The sequence below is a fragment of the Erpetoichthys calabaricus genome, chromosome 12 (genome assembly GCF_900747795.2).
Source record: "Erpetoichthys calabaricus chromosome 12, fErpCal1.3, whole genome shotgun sequence".
Lineage (NCBI taxonomy): Eukaryota > Metazoa > Chordata > Cladistia > Polypteriformes > Polypteridae > Erpetoichthys > Erpetoichthys calabaricus.
This window is the reverse complement of record NC_041405.2, coordinates 145,354,110-145,374,322: the sequence shown is the minus strand read 5'-3', so window position 1 is coordinate 145,374,322 and position 20,213 is coordinate 145,354,110. Positions and strand designations below refer to the sequence as shown.

The following is a 20,213-nucleotide window of genomic DNA, read 5'->3' as shown; positions in this document are numbered from 1 at the left end:
GCCAAAACATAGCGACTCTATAGTTCACTCAGTCTATGATTGGTTGAGCACCTCTGATGACGTTATTCCCCGCCTTGCTTTAACCGTAATGCAGGAAGAAGACGAGCATTAAAAAACTGTCCTAATTTTAATGTAACTTCAATCCAGTTTTCTAAACTTATATAAGGGCGCAGACAACGGATACACGCCCACTCAGTTATGTTAGGCCAACTGATAAAGAATGTGAAAATAAAAGAATGTGCAAAAGAAAATCTACGTGCGGAATATGAAGTCTCCATACGGTCATGAACTGGGGTGGGATTATGATGGAGATGCAACAGAGCTACCGGTAATCACTGAGCCAAATTTGATTTGACAGTTTAAGGTCAGATTCAAATAGGTGCATAAATTTATGGGGTCATTGGGCAAAAGAATGATGGGAATGGAAGTATATGGCAAGAGAAAACCAGGAAGGCCAAAGCTGAGGTAGGTGGATAATTTACAGTAAAAGAAGATGTGAAGGAAAAGGGCCTGACTGGCAAGGAGGTGCAGGACCGAGCTGTACAGTATGGAGAAGGTAAATCAAGCACATCAAACTCCACATAGAAGTGGGAAAAGTTGAAAAGAAACAAGAAGAACAAGTGCAGAGAACAGTGAAATTTGTACGTGAACCAGTCAACATGAACACATGGCAAGTCTCTGGCGCAATGATTACAACAAAAGCATTTATTTATATAGCGCCTTCCAATACAGCAGAATAATTCAAGTTTCTTTACAAATGTTAGTTAAATGAGCTTAACATTACTACCTTACCTCAGAACTTTTGTTCTCCATCCTCCTAATGCAAAGTACCTTTCACTTCTATCTATCTATCTGTAATATACAGTAGTGCCTTTCTATCTATCTATCTATCTATCTATCTATCTATCTATCTATCTATCTATCTATCTATCTATCTATCTATCTATCTATCTATCTATCTATCTATCTATCTATCTATCTATCTATCCCTAGCCTCAGAGCCACCACTCCACCTGATGAAACATAGCCCTGTAGAAATGGGGAAACTGGGCCAAATTTGATGGAGAAAAATAATGGTGTGGATTTACATAATACACAGCGGTGGCAGGTGAAGGAGTGCTGACTAACGTTGTAACGAGATCATGTTTAGGGTCTTCTGCTGTACAAGTGGTGAATCCATGCAAATCTTGGTAGAGATACAGTAGATGTAGCAGTGGATCTACATCCCGAACAAACACACAAATTGGCTTAAGGGTGAATCGCGTACTCGAGGACATCAGTGGAAATTAAGGGGAAGTGCATTTAGGACTGAAGCCAGGAAGCACTTCTGTACAATACAATACAATACAATTTATTTTTGTATAGGCCAAAATCACTCAAGAAGTGCTGCAATGGGCTTTAACAGTCCCTACCTCTTGACAGCCCCCCAGTCTTGACTCTGTAAGAAGATATGGAAAAACTCCCAAAAAAAATCCTTGTAGGGAAAAAATGGAAGAAACTTTGGGAAAGGCAGTTCAAAGAGAGACCCCGTTCCAGGTAGGTTGGATGTGCAGTGAGTGTTAAAAAGAAGGGGATCAATACAATACAATACACAGAACAGAACACAAGTTATCCTCCAGTGTACTCAGAGAGTTGTGGGACTCGGGAACAAACTACTGAGATATGGCGCTGAAACCTTGACAACCTGTAAGAAGAATCTGGATGAGATATTGGGACAACTCAGCTATCAGGTCAGGCCAAGTCAAGTTGGGGAGCCTGCACTGGTACAGTATGTTGCCACACCCACCACATGACAAAACAGCTTGGGATCCCGATTGGCAACTCCTAATGGCAGGCACGCGGTCCAGTCCCATCCCCCAGAAATGACCCTCTATCTGCCACAGCCAGGTGTTACATGTGCATTCCCTTAGCCTGGTCCAGCCACTCGGGTCCTCAACAATGAGAGTCCTGTGAGCCGGATCACCCTAGGAGGAATCGTGCCACAAGGCCGTAACTGACGCTCCTTCATAATGCAGGCAATGTGCCTCATTCTGGAATTAGTGAACACAAAGTCACACCAGTGGTACCCAAGGATTCTCCAATGAGACACACAGTACCAAAGGAGTCCAGTCTTCATCTCAGGTCACTGGATAGCGTTCATGTTTCTCAGCCATATAGCAAAACAGGAAGCACCAGGACTCTAAAGACTTGGACCTTCGTGTTTTGACAGAGATATCAAGAGCGCCACACACCTCTTTCCAGTGACCTCATGATCCCCCGTGCTCTCCCAGTCCGTCTACTGACTTCATAGGAAGAGTCACCAGAGCCATAAATGTCACTGCCGATGTAAGTAAACCTCTCGACGAGGTCGACACTCTCTCCGCAGACAGACACACTGCTGATGGCTTTGCCCAAGAGGTCATTAAAGGCCTGGATCTTACAGCTTAGCTATTAGCTAAACAAATGGACTTGATGGACTGAATGGTCTCCTCTCATTTGTCAAATTTCTTTTGTTCTTATATATTCAGCTTTAGATTTTAGATAAAATAAACAAGTCTAACATATCATTTTAATGTTCATTAATATTAATCTACAGAGGAAAGCTGTTGTTTTCAAAGTCCTTGAAAAAGAAATACAGGATAAGGCTGAACCAAGAAGCCAAACTGTGCTTAAGGTTATCAAAACGGACCCCGGTGTGAAGACCCTCTGTGCCATGATACACAGTAAACCTTCTCATTGGCCTGGAAACATTTGTCACTTACTTTCCTCTTTTTCTGACCTGAAGTGGTATGTAGCTTCTCAAGTATTTTTCTCCTTCTTTTCATCCTACATACAGCGCATTCAGAAAGCATTCAAACCCTTCAGTCTTTTCACATTTTGCTGTTGTAGCCATGTGTTAAAATCATGTCAATTTATTTTTTACTCTTAATCAAGCAAAACTCAATACTCCAGAATGACAAAGTGAAAGTAGGATTTTAGAAATGTTTGCAAATTTATTAAACATGAAAAATTGAAATGAGACTTGAAAATTGGCTCAGGTGCATCCCGTTCTATCAAGATGTTTCTACACCTTGTTTGGTGATCCACCTTTGGCCCATTCAGTTGACAGGACATGAATAGTAAAGTCACTCACCAATCAATACAAGGTCTCAGAATTAAGCAGAAACCCTGAGGTCAAAGGAATTGTCCGCCGAACTTAGAGAGAGGATTGTGTCGAGGCACAGACCAGAAGAAGGCTGCAGAAAAATGTCTGCACCATTGAAGGTTCCCAAGAGCACAGTGGCCTCCATAATATTTAAATGGAAGATGTCTGAAACAACTATAACTCTTGCTAGAGCTGGTTGCGTGGCCAAACTGAACAAATGGGAGAGAAGGGCACTGGTAAGAGAGGTAACCAAGAACCTGATGGTCACTTAGGCTGAGATATACTGAACGTCTGTGGAGGTGAGCAAAACTTCCAGAAGGACAACCACCACTGCAGTACTCCACAATCTGGGCTTTATGGCAAAGTGACCAGATGACACATGAAAAAACACACAGGGATTTTGCAAAAAAGTACCCACAGGACTATCATGCTGTAGGAAAAAAATAATAATACATTTTCTTTAAATTTTACCTTTACAAGAGATGGTGTATCACAAAAACTTGTAGTAATGAAATGCATAGCTTTTGCCATTCCAACAGATGGCGCATCACAAACATTAACATTGCTTTTACGAATCCCATACCAAATGGGATATAAAAGAGGCATATGCATTACATTTTTCATTCCAACAGATGGTGCATCACAATCATCAACACTGCTTTTATGAATCCCATATCAAATGGCATATAACATATGCATTGCATATGTCATTCCAATAGTTGGTGTATTACAAAAATTTGAAGTAATGAAATGCATAGCTTTTATCATTCCAAAAGATGGCACATCACATATATTAACATTGCTTTTACAAATCCCATGCCAAATGGAATATAAAAGAGGCATATGCATTGCGTTTGTCATTTCAACAGATGGTGCATCACAAATATTAACACTACTTTTTTTACGAATCTTATACCAAATGGCATATAACAGAGACATATGTATTGTATTTTTCATTCCAACCAATGGCACATTACCAGCGTTAATATTGCTTTTATGAATCCCATGCCAAATGGCATATAACAGAGTCCCATGCATTGAATTTGTCATTCCAGCAAATGGTGCATCACAACCATTTGTAGTAATGCATTTAATTATTACAACTGTTTGTACTGCGCATTCTGTTGGAATGGAAAATGCAATGCATTTTATTAGTGCAGGCGTTACAAAATACATTCCAATAGATGGTGCACTGCAAATGTTAATGCTGAGGTCTATGTTGATTGTTTAGAATTCAACCCATCCTAGACAGGTAGCACAGCTAGTTATTACATATTTGGCGGACACCTTTATCCAAGGCATTATACCAGTATACACCTCAACTGTTTACAGATATTTCTTACAGTTGTAGGACAGGCAGGTTAAGTGACTTGCTCAGAGTCACACCGTGAAGAGGAGGTAAGAAATGAATTAGCAATCTTGTAGTTCAAAGTCCAGTGTCTTAGCCACCATGCCACACTGCTTACTTGATGTAGTAAAGTGTACATGAAATTGAAAGATAAGGAAGGCTGTGAACAGGAACAGACCATAAAGATACAGTAATTATCCACTGAAAGTGTTAAACTGATGACCACATTTATGAGAGTCTGCAGGAACTTGTCAAGTCTATTAGACTAAACCACACAATCACATACAGATGTACTTGTTTCCAGACTGACGGTCAGTTTGTTGTGGCGGTCACCGTCGGGCTCCAGTCACTAGCCTCCCCATTATCCAAAAAATCCTTGGCTGACACGCTGATGGAGTAAGTGGTGCGAGGCCGGAGTCCCTTTAGTTTGATACTGGTCACTTCATAGGGTCCAGTCTTGAAAAAGAAAGACAGAAGCATTAAGGCAGCGAAATTAAAAAGGGCAAGATGATCAGGTAGACTGTGGCCGTCACATGGGTTTTGGGGGTGCTCACCGTTCTGGAGGCCTTGCCATCTGACCAGCTGTACTGCACTTGGTACTTCAGAGGAAAGAGAATGGGGTGTTGCCAAGTGTGTGGTGGCTGCCAGGAAATGTCTAGCTGACGCTTCCATTCCAAGGAGGGCCAGGCCATCAGGTCTTCAGGGGGGTCCGGTTTCACTAGGTGAAGGGAACGGCATTGAAAGAAGCATGAAAGTGTCAGTGAGGATTCTGACAGGCCTCAGAATAAAAATTTACAGTATGCTAAATGTGGCTCATAGCATTTAGTTTGTGTGTTTTATTGTAGTATTTTATTTTAGGATTATTAGATGTAGCTTTAAAATTAATAAACTACATGACTAAAGCCAACATTACTTAACACATGTACTGTAGAGCCTCATGGACTTTGTAGTTTGTATGCACAGCCCTACTGGATACCAGGGGGGCCACCAGGAGTCGCTGTAGGGAGGCTGTTGGACTGTTATGTGCCCTATAACCTGGAAGTACGTCCTGGTCACATGAACAGGAGAAACGACGTGCTTCTAGGTTGAAGAGAAGGACTTTTACCCTGACCCGGAAGTAATGAGGACAGGAACCACTTCCGGGTCAGGGGGTATAAATGGACGCTGGGAAAGCCCAGACATTGAGCTGAGCAGGGAGGTAGGGGGGCGAAGTGTCTGGGAGAGGAGGAGTGATTATTGTATTGAGAGTATTGAGTATTGTATGAGTAGTGTGGAGTGGAGGGTACTTTGTGCACAGTATTATTATTTAATAAATAATAATTGGTCTTTTACCTGGTGTTTGGCGTGGTACCTGAGGGTTGAAGAGGTCGATAAACGCCTCTACTGCTACAACAGGTTGAGCAGGTGGATGAAGAAACAACTTTGTGTCCGGCCAAAATGATTTAATGGGTGGTTTGCAGGAAGGCAGAAGCTGGAAGCAGTTCCACTCCACCCAGACAGCAGGTGGCAGTGGTCCTCTTGTGGCAGCCCAGTTGGGAAAGCTATAGGGGTGCTTTAGAGTTGGAGTCCAGGGGCCTCATGTATAAACGGTGCGTACGCACAGAAATGTTGTGTAAGAACGTTTCCGCGTTCAAATCGCAATGTATAAAACCTACACTTGGTGTAAAGCCACGCACTTTTCCACGGTACCTCATACCCTGTCGTACGCAAGTTCTCCGCTCGGTTTTCCAGACTGGCGGCACCCAGCGTCAAAGCAGTGCTACTGTTCCTGTGTGGTTACCCTTTCTTAGATCCACATCCACGACGGCGGCTTTATCAAATACACTGAAATTAACCGCATATCGTTCATAAATTTAATGCATATGATTGTAATTAACCTGTAACAATATAATGGTCAAAAGAATGGTCAAACTATTCTAAATACCATAACTGCTTTAGCGTTGTTACTCTCACTGCACCTTCTTCTTCTTCTTCTTTCAGCTGGTCCCGTTAGGTGTTGCCACAGCGGATCATCTTTTTCCATATTACTCTCACTGCACCACTCGGTGTATTTATATCACTGTATCTGAGTGTGAATCACAGATATACAGCGATTAGAAAGAGAATTATCGGTATACAGCATCAAGCACTCGCTGCCTCAGCCATTCGCTATTTGAACTGCTCTCATATGAACAACGCTTCATAGCCTTTCCTGTTCGACTTCGCGGTTCACAAACAGTTTCATCCCAAGAACTCTAAACACACTCAATCAGTCCATCAAGTGCTCCTGGTAGAACTGTTTGTACTTGCAAGTTACCGTGAGGTAATTGTACTTATGATACAGTTATAATATTGTACAACCTGAGCCACTTTATAAAGCACGTATTTACATATGATGACAATATCATTTTTAAGAAGAAATGCAGCAAAATATGTTAATTATATTATACAGATCAAACTTTAACTACACGGTGCTGCAGCGCTAGTGAGCTGGAGCTTCGTTCACGGTTTGTTCCTGCCTCGCGCTGTATTCATGCTGTGGCTGGCGCAACACTGGAAAGATAGATGGATAGGATAATTAAACATTATGAAGATATTTCAATGTTCCTTAAAAGTTTTGAAGAATTGGCGTTCTAAGCTTACAGATGGCTTAACGTCTATTACAGAGCTGATTGTGTGGCGATTGGGTATTTGGAGAAAGAAAAGTAAGGACAGGAATTGGGGGTTAGTACGTTTGAAAAAGACAGTACTTCTGTAATAAAGCATTTCATTGAAAGTCGCGCATGGCGCAGCAAGCATCTTGCTGTAAGACATGAACAATCACTGCGCCACCGTGTTCCCATGTTTAATAACATGCTTTAACTCATATCATCATGAAAATGATATCACGTATACATCTCAGTATTTTAATTATTCAGAGAGCTGTAATATTATGAACGTAATGGACTCTGCGTCCTGTCGGAGGAAGAACACGTAGTGATTCGGGCACATAGAGCACATATAAGATCAAATACAAAACAAAGCATTTAACGTGCTACTTTAGTTACGATGGGATTTGAGAAACTAGTAAATTAAACAATTTTAAAATGAAGTTTATGATGTTCTACTTTAATGACAAAATAAACTACGTGATTAAAGTGGAAATTTCGAGATTAAACTTGACATTTTGTGCTTTTTTCACACTGTGTGACTTTTTTTTCACTGTACCCTAATAAGCTTTCATATGACACTCAAACGTTGGGTTACGAGTCACCTTTTCACGCCGACTTTGATATCTGACAACTTTTTTATTTCGGGCACTGTGTGACTTTGTGAACTTGAGCTTTCGAGTTTCTCCGACTCGCTATGTCACTCGATCAACTTCCTTTTGTTGCTTATATAACTGTTTAAACCAACAAATATTACGTTTTTCTTTGCCTCCATTTGGTATTCGCTGAAATTCTTCTATTTTTCCTCGTACTTTTGCCATTGCCTTTTCACAGAACGCCGTGCTTAGCGTAATTCTGGGAGGAGTTGGGGCGGGACAGCAAGCGCGTGCACGTGCGTTTATTTCCACGCTGAGCGGGATTTATGTAACGGAAGAACGCTGAAGTTGGCGAACGCACAGATTCCTGCATCTGGATTTTTCTGTGCGTAAGCACATTTCGGCTTTTGAGCTTACGTCATGTTATAGTGCGAATTCTACGCACGGCGTTATGCATGATGCCTCAGAAGTGCAACCCTCTCGGGTTCCCTGGGTGCTGGTAGAGGGAGCAGTTGAGGGGAGATCTCATTACTTTCCATATGACCTGAAAGTGATTCCAAGTGGACATGCTGTGGCACCAGAAAGCATTCCTGTGTCCTCCTTGAAAAGGAGCCTGAAGCCTCAAATCGGAGAATCAGAATTGGGAGGCAGCGGGCTACCCTCTTGGAGGGAGGAAGGAGGGAGAATTTGTGTTGTATTATGAATTACTTGTTGATCTTTGCATGAGATTATCATAAGGGTGCTTTGGATAAATAAGTATCTTTTATTTTATCCCAGTGTCATGTTGGGCATTACCGGCTTTGAGGTTTGGGGCTCAGGGACGTCAACCTGGTGGTTACAATTGTTTAAACTCAGAAAAACTAACCAGTGTGTATATGCTTGTAAGAAGATGTGAAACAGGGGCTTGGGACGTTGTAAGTCAACACGTTTTTCATAGTAACTGAAAGTACCCTCACTGACAATTAACCAGACCATGGAAATTTATCAGATGTTCGATTTCGGACATAGAATAACCATCAAAGGCACTTTAGCAAAGAAAGGATTTAAAAACATTTTAAGAGATATGACATATACCAGAGAGAGAAGACAATTATGTTAGATTTGCCATCTACCACCACTCCTGTGACCTGTAGGATGCACCACTGAGCCCCCAAACCCTCCAACACCCCAAGACCAACACAGTCCCCAGTTCAAATAACAATTTATTTTAGCAAATACCTTCACAGGTTATTCATAAATACAGCAGCTCTCTTCCTTCCTCTCTTTCTTCCTTTCCTTTTACTCCTCCAGGCGAGTGTTGTCCAGCTCCTCTCCCAACTCCAACTCACCTGGATGAGGTTGAGCAGCTTCCTTTATACCAGACCTGGCAGTACTTCTGGTGTTACCACACTTCAGGTTGGAAGTACTTCTGAGTCAGGTTGAAGTTCCTTAAAGTGAGGACAGTGTGTCCCTGCAGCTACCCCTGGCAGCACCCGTGGAACACAGCAGGGTTGTCTAATGGGACTGCAATTCCCAGTCTGCCCTGCGGGTATCCATGCAGGCACCGTAGCCCAGGAAATCTTTCACCTATTGTGCCGGGAGACCAAATAGTCCGTGTGATTGGTCTCCCCTGTCCTTCTGTTAAACTGGCCACCCGGCTGGGTAAGGAGCCTTGAACCATCCTGGCCAGAATGCCATCCCATGCCTCATGTCCATGACTCTCTGCTCCCAAGCATCCCACCTGGCCTAAGTGAACAAAGACTGCAACAACTAAAGCTTTGGCAACCTGATCTGAAGCTTACGGTGTGACCCTTATTTAAATCATTCAGTTTCCTTACACTGGCTCCCAGTTAAGTTTAGGGTAGATTTCAAAATCCTCTTTTTAACATATAAAACCTTAAATGGCCAAGGTCTGGCTTACTTATCTGAACTTATCATGACTCACAAACCAGAACACACATTAAGGTCTCAAGATTCCAGTCTGCTTATGATTTCAAGGATTAATAAAATAACAGTGGGAGGTCAAGCTTTTAGTTACAGGGCCCCTAAACTGTGGAGTGGTCTGCATGCTACTATAAAAGATGCCCCCTCGGTCTCAGCTTTTAAATCCCAGCTGAAGACTCACTACTTCAGTTTAGCACACCCCGACTAGAGCTGCTGATTAACTGTGCAGACTGCATCTCTGTAGTTAGTCATTAGCACTAAAACATAAGTAATATGACAGTTACAATTTGTTACTAACCCTCACCTATTCTGTTTCTCTTCTTGGTACTCAAAGGTGGCACTTGGTGCCACTGCCCACCTGCCAAGTTGTTTTGCCTGTCTAAGTAGGTAAAGTCATCTCTAATGGAGGATCACAGGAATCGTCAGGTAGAGGGGTCCTTTCATTGAATTGACTGGCCCAGCACTGAATCAGCTGTGAAATGGGCAGTTTGGGTTGGGGGCAGCTTGATAGCTAAGGTCTCTAGGACTCTAAACAAATCAGAATCGTATTATGTGATATCATTTACTCTTGCTGGTCAGGCGTGGTAGGCCCAAACGTGTTGTAAGGGTCTGCTGGGAACGTCTGGCAGAGCCCCCTGTCAGAAGTAGCTTCAACTCCCACCTCCGGCAGAACTTCGACCATGTCCCGAGGGAGGTGGGGGACATTGAGTCCGAATGGGCCATGTTCCGTGCCTCTATTGTTGAGGCGGCTGACCGGAGCTGTGGCCGTAAGGTGGTCGGTGCCTGTCGTGGCGGCAATCCTCAAACCCGTTGGTGGACACTGGCGGTGAGGGATGCCGTCAAGCTGAAGAAGGAATCCTACATGTCCATTTTGTCCTGTGGGACTCTGGAGGCAGCTAATAGGTACCGGCAGGGCAAACGGAATGCAGCTTCGGTGGTTGCTGAGGCAAAAACTCGGGCATGGGAGGAGTTTGAGGAGGCCATGGAGAACGACTTTCGGACGGCTTCGAGGAGATTCTGGTCCACTGTCCGGCATCTCAGGAGGGGGAAGCAGTGCAGTGTCAACACTGTATATGGTGGGGATGGTGCGCTGCTGACCTCGAATCGGGACGTTGTGGATCGGTGGGGGGAGTACTTCGAAGACCTCCTCAATCCCAATAACATGCCTTCCAATGAGGAAGCAGAGCCTGGGGACTCGGAGGTGGGCTCCCCCATCTCTGGGACTGAGGTCACTGAGGTGGTCAAAAAACTCCTTGGTGGCAGGGCCCCGGGGGTGGATGAGATACGCCTGGAGTTCCTAAAGGCTCTGGATGTTGTAGGGCTGTCTTGGTTGACATGTCTCTACAACATCGCATGGACATCAGGGACAGTGCCTCTGGATTGGCAGACCGGGGTGGTGGTCCCCCTCTTTAAGAAGGGGGACCGGAGGGTGTGTTCCAACTACAGAGGGATCACACTCCTCAGCCTCCCTGGAAAAGTCTATTCAGGGGTCCTGGAGAGGAGGGTCCGTCGGATAGTCGAACCTCGGATTCAGGAGGAACAGTGTGGTTTTCGTCCTGGTCGCGGAACAGTGGACCAGCTCTACACCCTTAGCAGGGTCCTGGAGGGTGCATGGGAGTTCGCTCAACCAGTCTACATGTGTTTTGTGGACTTGGAAAAGGCATTCGACCGTGTCCCTCGGGGAATCCTGTGGGGGGTACTCCGGGAGTATGGAGTATAAGACCCACTGATAAGGGCTGTTCGGTCCCTGTACGATCGGTGTCAGAGCTTGGTCCGCATTGCGGGCAGTAAGTCAAACCCGTTTCCAGTGAGAGTTGGACTCCGCCAGGGCTGCCCTTTGTCACCGATTCTGTTCATAACTTTTATGGACAGAATTTCCAGGCGCAGCCAGGTTGTTGAGGGGGTCCGGTTTGGTGGACTCAGGATTGGGTCACTGCTTTTTGCAGATGATGTTGTCCTGTTTGCTTCATCAGGCCGTGATCTTCAGCTCTCTCTGGATCGGTTCGCAGCTGAGAGTGAAGCGGCTGGGATGGGAATCAGCACCTCCAAATCCGAGACCATGGTCCTCAGCCAGAAAAGGGTGGAGTGCCCTCTCAGGGTTGGAAGCGAGATCCTGCCTCAAGTGGAGAAGTTCAAGTATCCCGGGGTCTTGTTCACGAGTGAGGTAAGAATGGAGCGTGAGATCAACAGGTGGATCGGTGCGGCGTCCGCAGTGATGCGGGCTCTGCATCGATCTGTCGTGGTGAAAAAGGAGCTGAGCCGCAAGGCAAAGCTCTCAATTTACCGGTCGATCTATGTTCCTACTCTCACCTATGGTCATGAGCTATGGGTAGTGACCGAAAGAACGAGATCGCGAATACAAGCGGCTGAAATGAGTTTCCTCCGCAGGGTGTCTGGGCTTTCGCTTAAAGATAGGGTGAGAAGCTCAGTCATCCAGGAGGGGCTCAGAGTAGAGCCGCTGCTCCTCCGCATCGAGAGGAGTCAGATGAGGTGGCTCAGGCATCTGATCAGGATGACTCCTGGACGCCTCCCTGGTGAGGTGTTCCAGGCACGTCCAACCGGGAGGAGGCCCCGGGGAAGACCCAGGACACGCTGGAGGGACTATGTCTCTCTACTGGCCTGGGAACGCCTCGGGATTCTCCCGGAAGAGCTAGAAGAAGTGGCCGGGGAGAGGGAAGTCTGGGCATCTCTGCTCAAGCTGCTGCCCCCATGACCCGACCTCGGATAAGCGGAAGAGGATGGATGGATGGATGGATGCATTTACTCTTGCATTTTGTACTAATATTATTGTACTATTGTATTGAGAACTATTTGTGTTCTGTTCTGTGTATTGTATTGTATTTACTCCTTTTTTTGACACCCACTATATGTCCAGCCTACCTGAAAAGGGGTCTCTCTCTGAATTACCTTTCCCAAGATTTCTTCCATTTTTTTCCCTGCAAGGGTTTTTTTTTTTGGAGTTTTTTCTTGTCTTCTTAGAAAGTGAAGGCTGGGGGGCAGTCAAAAGACAAGGCCTGTTAAAGCCCATTGAGGCACTCCTTGTGTGAGTTTGGTCTTTACAAAAATAAATTGTATTGTATGTTTTTAATTCTGCGGTGGGTTGGCACCCTGCCCAGGATTGGTTGCTGCCTTGTGCCCTGTGTTGGCTGGGATTGGCTCCAGCAGACCCCCGTGACCCTGTGTTCGGATTCAGCGGGTTGGAAAATGGATGGATGGATGTTTTTAATTTCTAACATTCATGCCTGGTTTTCTGCTAATAAACATAAGTAATGGTTGAAATTACCTTGCTGAAGATGTCTAGTTGTTTATTGACTGTCAACAAGGATTGATGAGTGTTACCATAGTGAGCTGTGTTTCTTCAAGTTAAGCTCTTTATGGTGTAGCCATCTGAGTATAGACTGCCACATCTGTGACTCGGCAAGAGAAGGCTTTTCAAGCATTGCTTTGGCTTCGGTCAGAGTATTTGTGCAGCTCATTTTAAAGGAAACTTTCTGGGTGTGTCACGTGAATCCTGGCAGGAGTGTATTTCTTGGAGCAGCTCTTGGTCTTTGCTAAGGTATTCTGAAGTGTAGTCCTTTAAGGCGAAGAGATCCAATGGTGGAGCAACGTGTCTGTGAATCCTGGCAGGAGTGCTGCTCATGACTTCAGCTGTAGACCACTCTGTGAGAATTAAGTGCCATCGAGAAAATAAAGTGCAGTGTGTTTGGTTGATTGCACTGTGTCTGTGATGAGAACTAAGTGATGTCAAAGAGGTACTTGTTGTCAAAAATATATTCAAAGCTATCAGAACAATCTAGATGAGAACAGGCCATTTAACCTTACAAAGCTTGCCAGTCTTATCCACTTAATTCTTCTAAAATAACATCCAGTGAAGTTTTAAAAGTCCTACAGTCTACCACATGACTTGGTCACTTATTCTATGTGTCTATGGTTCTCTGTCTAAAGAAAATATTTCTAATGTTTGTGTAAAATTTACCCTTAACAACTTTCTGACTGTGTCCCTATGTAAAGTCACCGTCTTGATCCACTAAACTAATTCCCTGTATAATTTTAAACACTTCTGTCATGTCACTCTCTTAAACTCCTTTTGCTTAAACTGTAAAGGCTCAGCTCTTTTAATCTTTCCTCATAACTCATCCCCTTGTGAGTTATGGCCGGCCATTCATCCCGGGCAATACCCCCAGGCCGCTAGGTGGAGTCCTCCTTGCAACGTGGAGATGCCCCGAATTTCAGCAGGGCATCATGGACTATGGAGTTTTAATACACAGCCCTGCTGGATAACGTCGGGGCCGCCAGGAGACGCTGCAGGGAGGCCGAGAGATTTATATTTTCCATATAGCCCGTAAGTATTTCCAACTCACGGGAACGGAAGAAATGATATACTTCTGGGCTGAAGAAAAAGAAAAGTTTTTACCTGACCCGGAAGTGCTGGATAATCACATGGACTGAGGGCTCAGAAGCACTTCCGGGTCGAGGACTATAAAGGACTGTGGGAGATCCCAGAGAGTTGAGCTGAGCTGGGTGGAAGGGTGGCAACACGTCTGGGAGAGGAGGATTGGTTATTGATTTATTATTGTATTGAGTATTGATTATATGAGTAGTGTGGAGTGGAGGGTACTTTGTGCGCATTATTATTACAAAATAAATAATAATTGTAATTTCACCCGGTGTTTGGAGTGGTACCTGAGGGTTCAAGGGAGCTCTAGCGCCCCCTACTGTTACACCCTGTAGTCCTGAATCAGCCCTGTCACTCTTCTCTGGACCTTTTCTAGTGCTGTTATGTCCTTTTTGTAGCCTCGAGACCCAAACCGCACACAGGACTCCAGATGAGGCCTCACCAGTGTGTTATAAAGCTTGAGCAGAATCTCCTGTGACTTGTACTCCACACATCAAGGCGCTATATAAACTGACATTCTGTTAGTCTTCTTAATGGCTTCTGAACACTGTCTGGAAGTTGATAGCGTTGAGTCCACTACGACTCCTACATTCTTCTCCTAAGGTGCACTTTTGATTTTCATATCTCCCATTGTGTATTCAAACCTAATATTTTTACTTCCTATCTGTAATTCTTTACATTTACTGACATAAAATTTCATCTGCCACAAATCTGCCCAAGCCTGTCTGCTGTCCAAGTCCTTCTGTAATGATATAACGGATTCCAAATTATCTGTCAATCCAACTATCTTGGTATCATCTGCAAACTTAACCAGCTTGTTACTTATATTCCTACCCAAAATGCAGGTGTACATGTAAATCAAGGCTAAGACATTTCCAGTATTAACATACACACCAATATAAAAAGAACTTTAGAGGTTAAAGTGACTTTTGTGAACACTTTTACATGGTAAAATACTCCCTGCTTACCGATGTGCTCAATGACAAACTGAAGTAGCTTTTCTTTCCGGCCCAGTGGGTTCCATGCGGTCACATTAAAGATGTAGGGATGCGTTGAGTAGAGAGCGAAACCCCTCATCACACATGACATGTTGGTCACAAGGCACCCCTGCTCTTCTCCAAATAGGCCATGTCTGCAAGGGATAGCAGAGTAGAGATTCCGGTTATAGACATAAAGACAGACGAGAAACTGACCAGCAGCTCTCACAGCAAGACAATCTACTACCGCTAACCTGGGAGCCAGAGCACTGCCCGCGTCATCGCCTAACCCTGTCCAGCTGTCTGTCCATCATGCGTGTCTAAACCACTTGCTCAGTGCCGACTAACCCTGCTTTTCAGCCTGTCTGTCTGTGTGTTGGTGTCTCACCTGTCTGTTAGTTTGTTTATGTAAGAGTAACAACTGGACCTGGACGAGATGACCCAGTCAGTCTGTCTGCCCACTCAATTCAAGCTCAATGACAATAAAACTCTGTCTGTGCCTCGTCTCTGTCCATGGAAGTGTACTGGAGTGAAAAATTTAATTTTTCAGTTTATTAAATATGACTCGTGATTGTTTTTATTTTAGGATAATTTAGATAAGATGAAATTTTTACTTGAATAAGAGCATAACTATATTACAAAGCACATATGGAAAAAAAACTAGAATTACTTTATTTAAACAGGAGTTTAGCAGATGGTTAGGAGACGCAAAAATAGAGGCAGAGGACTAAAGACTCATAGAGTGTCATGCTGTCCAGAGGTGACCCAGAATTAGTGAGTGAGAGGCTGTAAAAACTGCTTTGAGGAGGTGCTGTGAATGAAGATAAGGTGCAAGGGCCAACGATGAGAGGTCATCGTGGGCAAAGATTAGGACAACTCTAGAAGAGGAGAAAACAAATTGATGGGAATAACAATGAGTTTGAATTCTGCAAGGCATGCAGACAGGGTGAAAAAAAATCTGGGAAAAATACACAAATGTAAAGCAAATGTGAAAGACAAGCGTTATTCTTTATCAGAATGCAGATGTTTCAGCTCAGGTAAACTAACCAGTGTGTATATGCTTGTAAGAAGATGTGAAGTAGGAAATTGGGCGCTGAACAGTGTTAACTTCAGTCTCATAATCAGCTTAAATTAGCTTCAGGTGTACAGGTAGCAAGACCAAGACGTACTAAAAATAGCATTCAAGCCACAGCATAAGATATAAATGTAAATAATTATAATAATAATAATAATTAATAATTAGTAATAATAGTAATACAAATACTTTTTCACAGCATTTCTTTTTAAATATCTGGGATCCACTGACAAAAAGAGTAGCTAAATGCTAGGCAGGCTGATCCCATCCCGTTTTCTGTCCATTCACCTCACTGATTCCTCTCTACTAGCGGGCAGACCCTCACTACTAGCTGGGACATGAAGCAATCCGAGGGGCCTATCCATTTTTAGCCTGCTTACCCAGTTTAGGACTACAGGTGACTGGAGCCTATCCTATCAGAACTGGGTACAAGGTGTGAAGAAGCCCTAGACATGATGCCAGTTTAGTGCAGGACACATCCATTGTCCTTTATTTGGGCCACTGAGGCCACTACAGTACTCGTTAAAATATGTAGAGCACCCCTCCTAACCTGTAGGTGGCAGTAAAATTGGTTGGGATGTGGGTTTCATTCTCCAGGTACCAGTTGCACTGAGCCTCTTCTGGATAGTTGTTGGACCTACAGTGGACTACTGGGGTACCAGGAGGATCTGCACAGAGACAAGCCATTAGACATGTTTTTGGGGTCAAGAAACTTAGCAGACAGATAGGCAGATGCATGGACTTACAGCCTGGTTGCAGGTTGACAGCTCTCAGCACCTCTTCATTATCCTTGAAGTGGCAGGTATAAAGCCCACGGTGTGTCTGGAGGGCACTGCTGATTGACAGGTGGCCATTCACACTTTGCTGTGTATTATTTTTTCTCCACTCCAGTTGGCCTCCTCTGTCTGCTGAAGGGTCTTCACAGTTCAGTGTGAAAGGGGATCCAATCTTCATGTAGTGCATCTCAACTGGAAAATCTGATCAGGTTGTGTTAGGAAGTGAAGTGCCAAAAAAGTATGTAGAAAAAGAAACAAGCAACCAACATGAAGTTAGGGTTAAGAACCTGCACTGAAAAGACCAAAGCCATGGGAGTCAATTGCAAGGTGAAGATACAGTTAACAACTGGACAACAAGTAATTAGGAATCTCCTGGAGTTTACCTATGTCAGCAGTATTACAGCTTGTGACGGGGGCACTGAGAAAACCATGAAAACCATGAACCTGATTTGGTCCTCACCTTCGTTTAGCGCAACCATAAAGATACGGCTGTACACCACAATTGTGGTCCTTACAGCCATCTAAGTAAGCCTTTGAAACAAGGAAGATTACCCAGAAGCGGAATGTTTTCCAGCAACGCTGACTTTGCCAAATCTCTTACTTGGATCAAATTACTGATAAAGAGTATTCTGTAATGGAGTGGCCTGGAGGTTTTAGGATCTTGTCAGAGAAGGCCGAATGAAACTGGCATGTTCTGTGTCTTTTCCCACTGAGCTCCTACCAAAAACTGCAATCTACTGGATGCCACATAAAAGCTGACAGGAAAACGGGCAGACCAACAAAGACATGGTGCCCAATGTTCTGAGAAGATCTCCAATAATCTTCTAACTTCCCCTTCGGGACAAATAAAGTACATCTATCTATCTATCTATCTATCTATCTATCTATCTATCTATCTATCTATCTATCTATCTATCTATCTATCTATCTATCTATCTATCAATTGTTATCATTTACTGAATTTAGAGCCAGGAAATAATATACGGGTGGCTGCCCCAAACCTTTCCGTGGCTTTTTGTCAATTTTTGTGTATTTTCCAGTTTTTATGCTTTTCTTGATCATTCTAAGATCAGAACAACATCCATCCATCCATCCATTATCCAACCCGCTGAATCCGAACACAGGGTCACAGGGGTCTGCTGGAGCCAATCCCAGCCAACACAGGGCACAAGGCAGGAACCAATCCCGGGCAGGGTGCCAACCCACCACAGGACACACACAAACACACCCACACACCAAGCACACACTAGGGCCAATTTAGAATCGCCAATCCACCTAACCTGCATGTCTTTGGACTGTGGGAGGAAACCGGAGCGCCCGGAGGAAACCCACGCAGACACGGGGAGAACATGCAAACTCCACACAGGGAGGACCTGGGAAGCGAACCCAGGTCTCCCAACTGCGAGGCAGCAGTGCTTCAGAACAACAGCACCTCATAATAGTAACATGAGAAAACTGTGAACCTCAGAGTGGTGGACCAGCATGGCCATGGTTTATTTTATACAAGTGACATGGTAGACCATGAAATTAATTGGTGTCAATTAAAAACATGGGCATCATCAACTCACTGGGCACTTGGTCCATTGGGTCTTGGGAGATCAGGGCCGACTCTTGGCCAACTGAGAATAGGAGAAGGAGTGCACTGAGCTGATGCAGGGTGACCATTTGGAGAAGCAGACCTGCTGATAGAGAAAGAACACAAATGACCTGACATGGCTGGCGACAGGCAGCTTGTAGAAGGTCACAGACATGCATTTCAAAAGAGGAAACAATGAGAACATGAAAGACAATTTACAAAAGACTAACAGGGTGGTCAGCTGATTACCTACTGCCCCCAACAAACTGTTACAGAGGACACCACACCCAAACATATCTCTCTACTATAAAAAAAATCTTGGAAAATCTTGGAAGGAGACGAGACGTGATATTCTCGGAAAGACACTTATACGTCCCGCGAGAAAGAGATGTAACCACGCCTGGAGCCGGAAATAAAGGACAAAGAGTAGATGACAAAGTAAAACGTTGTAAAGAATTAAAAAATGTTGGCGCGGTACATATGCTACGCAGGTTAGAGATAATGGAAGTACAAAAATTCCAAAGTCTCAAAAAAAATGATAGTAAAGATCGCATTAGCGCAAACAAACGGAAATTATTACTCAGTGAAATAATGGATCAGTGAAAAGAGATCAAATATATTGTTCAGATTTAATCTTTAAGTCGGGGACTTGTAAATCGTCTAATTTGTGTTGCCAGCAAGAATTAAAATATTCCAAAAACATTGTTGCGGTATGAAGTCCCGTGAGACGGAAACTTTCAACATGAGATTCTGTCAAGTCATGCCTTACTTACAACTATTTTGAACAAGACCACAGTCATCTAACCTCAGTCGTGTGAATGATTTTGTCAGACACGCTTCCTGCGCTCTCAGCTCTTATAAATTTTATCAGGACAGTAATTTTAAATGTTCTAGATGACACGTCAACGACTAAGCGAAGAAGAAAGAGCATGGACAAACATTTGAGAAAGTCGTTTTATTTATTAGAGAGAAAGAAACGATATTCACTCACAGGCAGTTATACGTTGTGTTGTCACGATTGAAGTCCAAACACGGAATCAAAATTCAATGTGATCTTGAAGAAAAGTTCATTCCAAATATTGTTTTTACTAAAGTTTTAAAGTAAAAGTGAAAATAATGCATATGTAACAATTCCCATGAAAATAACAATCTCTTTAAATTGTATATCCGGTAAACCAAACCCGGGGGTGGGCGGGCGAAGCGAGCAGGGGGCAGGAGCCGGTCCACCCCCCATACAACAGGTGGCGGTGATCCTCCCAAGGTGACCCGGTCTGAAAAAAGATAAGGGTATTCACCAAAAGCTGAGAACAGTAGTGGCACCCCAAGTACCCAACACCATATTACACTTATGAATATCTCTGAGGCTAAATGGGGGGCCCCAACCCCTTTGTTCTTTAAGGTAAGACAAACACTTCTCTTTGCCCCTCTTACCTCACCATCACAGTACCCGATGTACCGAACTGGATGACAGAAAAGAATTCCTTCCAAAGTCAAGTCCTGTCTTATTGACTGCACCTGCAGCCCAAACAGCCACTTGCCTTCCGTGGACCACCACACTGCCATTCCCGGCAGATCTTTCTGTGCCAATTGCTAACTAATCCAGATTTTTTTTATTCTGTTCCCGTTAGCCCCAGTTTACCTGCAGAGATACACAGCAGTCAGCGGCACTGCGAATATCCAGATGACCCCTTCGGTGCTGTCTGAGTATTCAGCGACACGACACGCATTAGCTCTCCCGCGACCACCACCACCAGCTCTCCTCCCTGATTGGAAAGGTGATTGACCGCTAGGTCTG

General features: G+C 44.0%; 1 protein-coding gene across 3 annotated transcripts; it reads right to left on the bottom strand.

The window, feature by feature from the left end:
- Nucleotides 1-2,875: 2,875 nt before the first annotated feature.
- ebi3 (Epstein-Barr virus induced 3) lies at nucleotides 2,876-20,198 on the bottom strand. Of its 3 annotated transcripts, none has more exons than XM_028816482.2 (7): nucleotides 20,058-20,198; nucleotides 18,411-18,524; nucleotides 16,813-17,043; nucleotides 16,617-16,734; nucleotides 14,983-15,146; nucleotides 5,027-5,190; nucleotides 2,876-4,928 (listed from the first exon to the last, which is right to left on the bottom strand). In XM_028816482.2, exons 2-7 carry the CDS (start codon nucleotides 18,505-18,507, stop codon nucleotides 4,785-4,787), a joined length of 918 nt encoding a protein of 305 aa, XP_028672315.1. In that variant the 5' UTR covers nucleotides 18,508-18,524; nucleotides 20,058-20,198; the 3' UTR covers nucleotides 2,876-4,784. The 3 variants fall into 3 exon arrangements, with proteins under 3 accessions (XP_028672315.1, XP_028672316.1, XP_051791275.1); XM_028816483.2 differs by having other exon boundaries at nucleotides 18,411-18,521; nucleotides 20,058-20,192; XM_051935315.1 differs by lacking the exon at nucleotides 20,058-20,198 and adding an exon at nucleotides 19,850-19,983 and having other exon boundaries at nucleotides 18,411-18,521.
- Between the last annotated feature and the right edge of the window lie 15 nt (nucleotides 20,199-20,213).

What these genes read in the sequence shown, in the direction of transcription:
- ebi3 (XM_028816482.2), bottom strand. Translation starts at nt 18,507, where the DNA reads ATGGTCACCCTGCATCAGCTCAGTGCACTCCTTCTCCTATTCTCAGTT. An exon ending in GTTTGTCATTGAGCACATCG is followed by an intron (nt 5,191 to 14,982) that starts GTAAGCAGGGAG and finishes CCCTTCACCTAG; the next exon opens with TGAAACCGGACCCCCCTGAA. An exon ending in ATGGCAAGGCCTCCAGAACG is followed by an intron (nt 4,929 to 5,026) that starts GTGAGCACCCCC and finishes TTCTTTTTCAAG; the next exon opens with ACTGGACCCTATGAAGTGAC.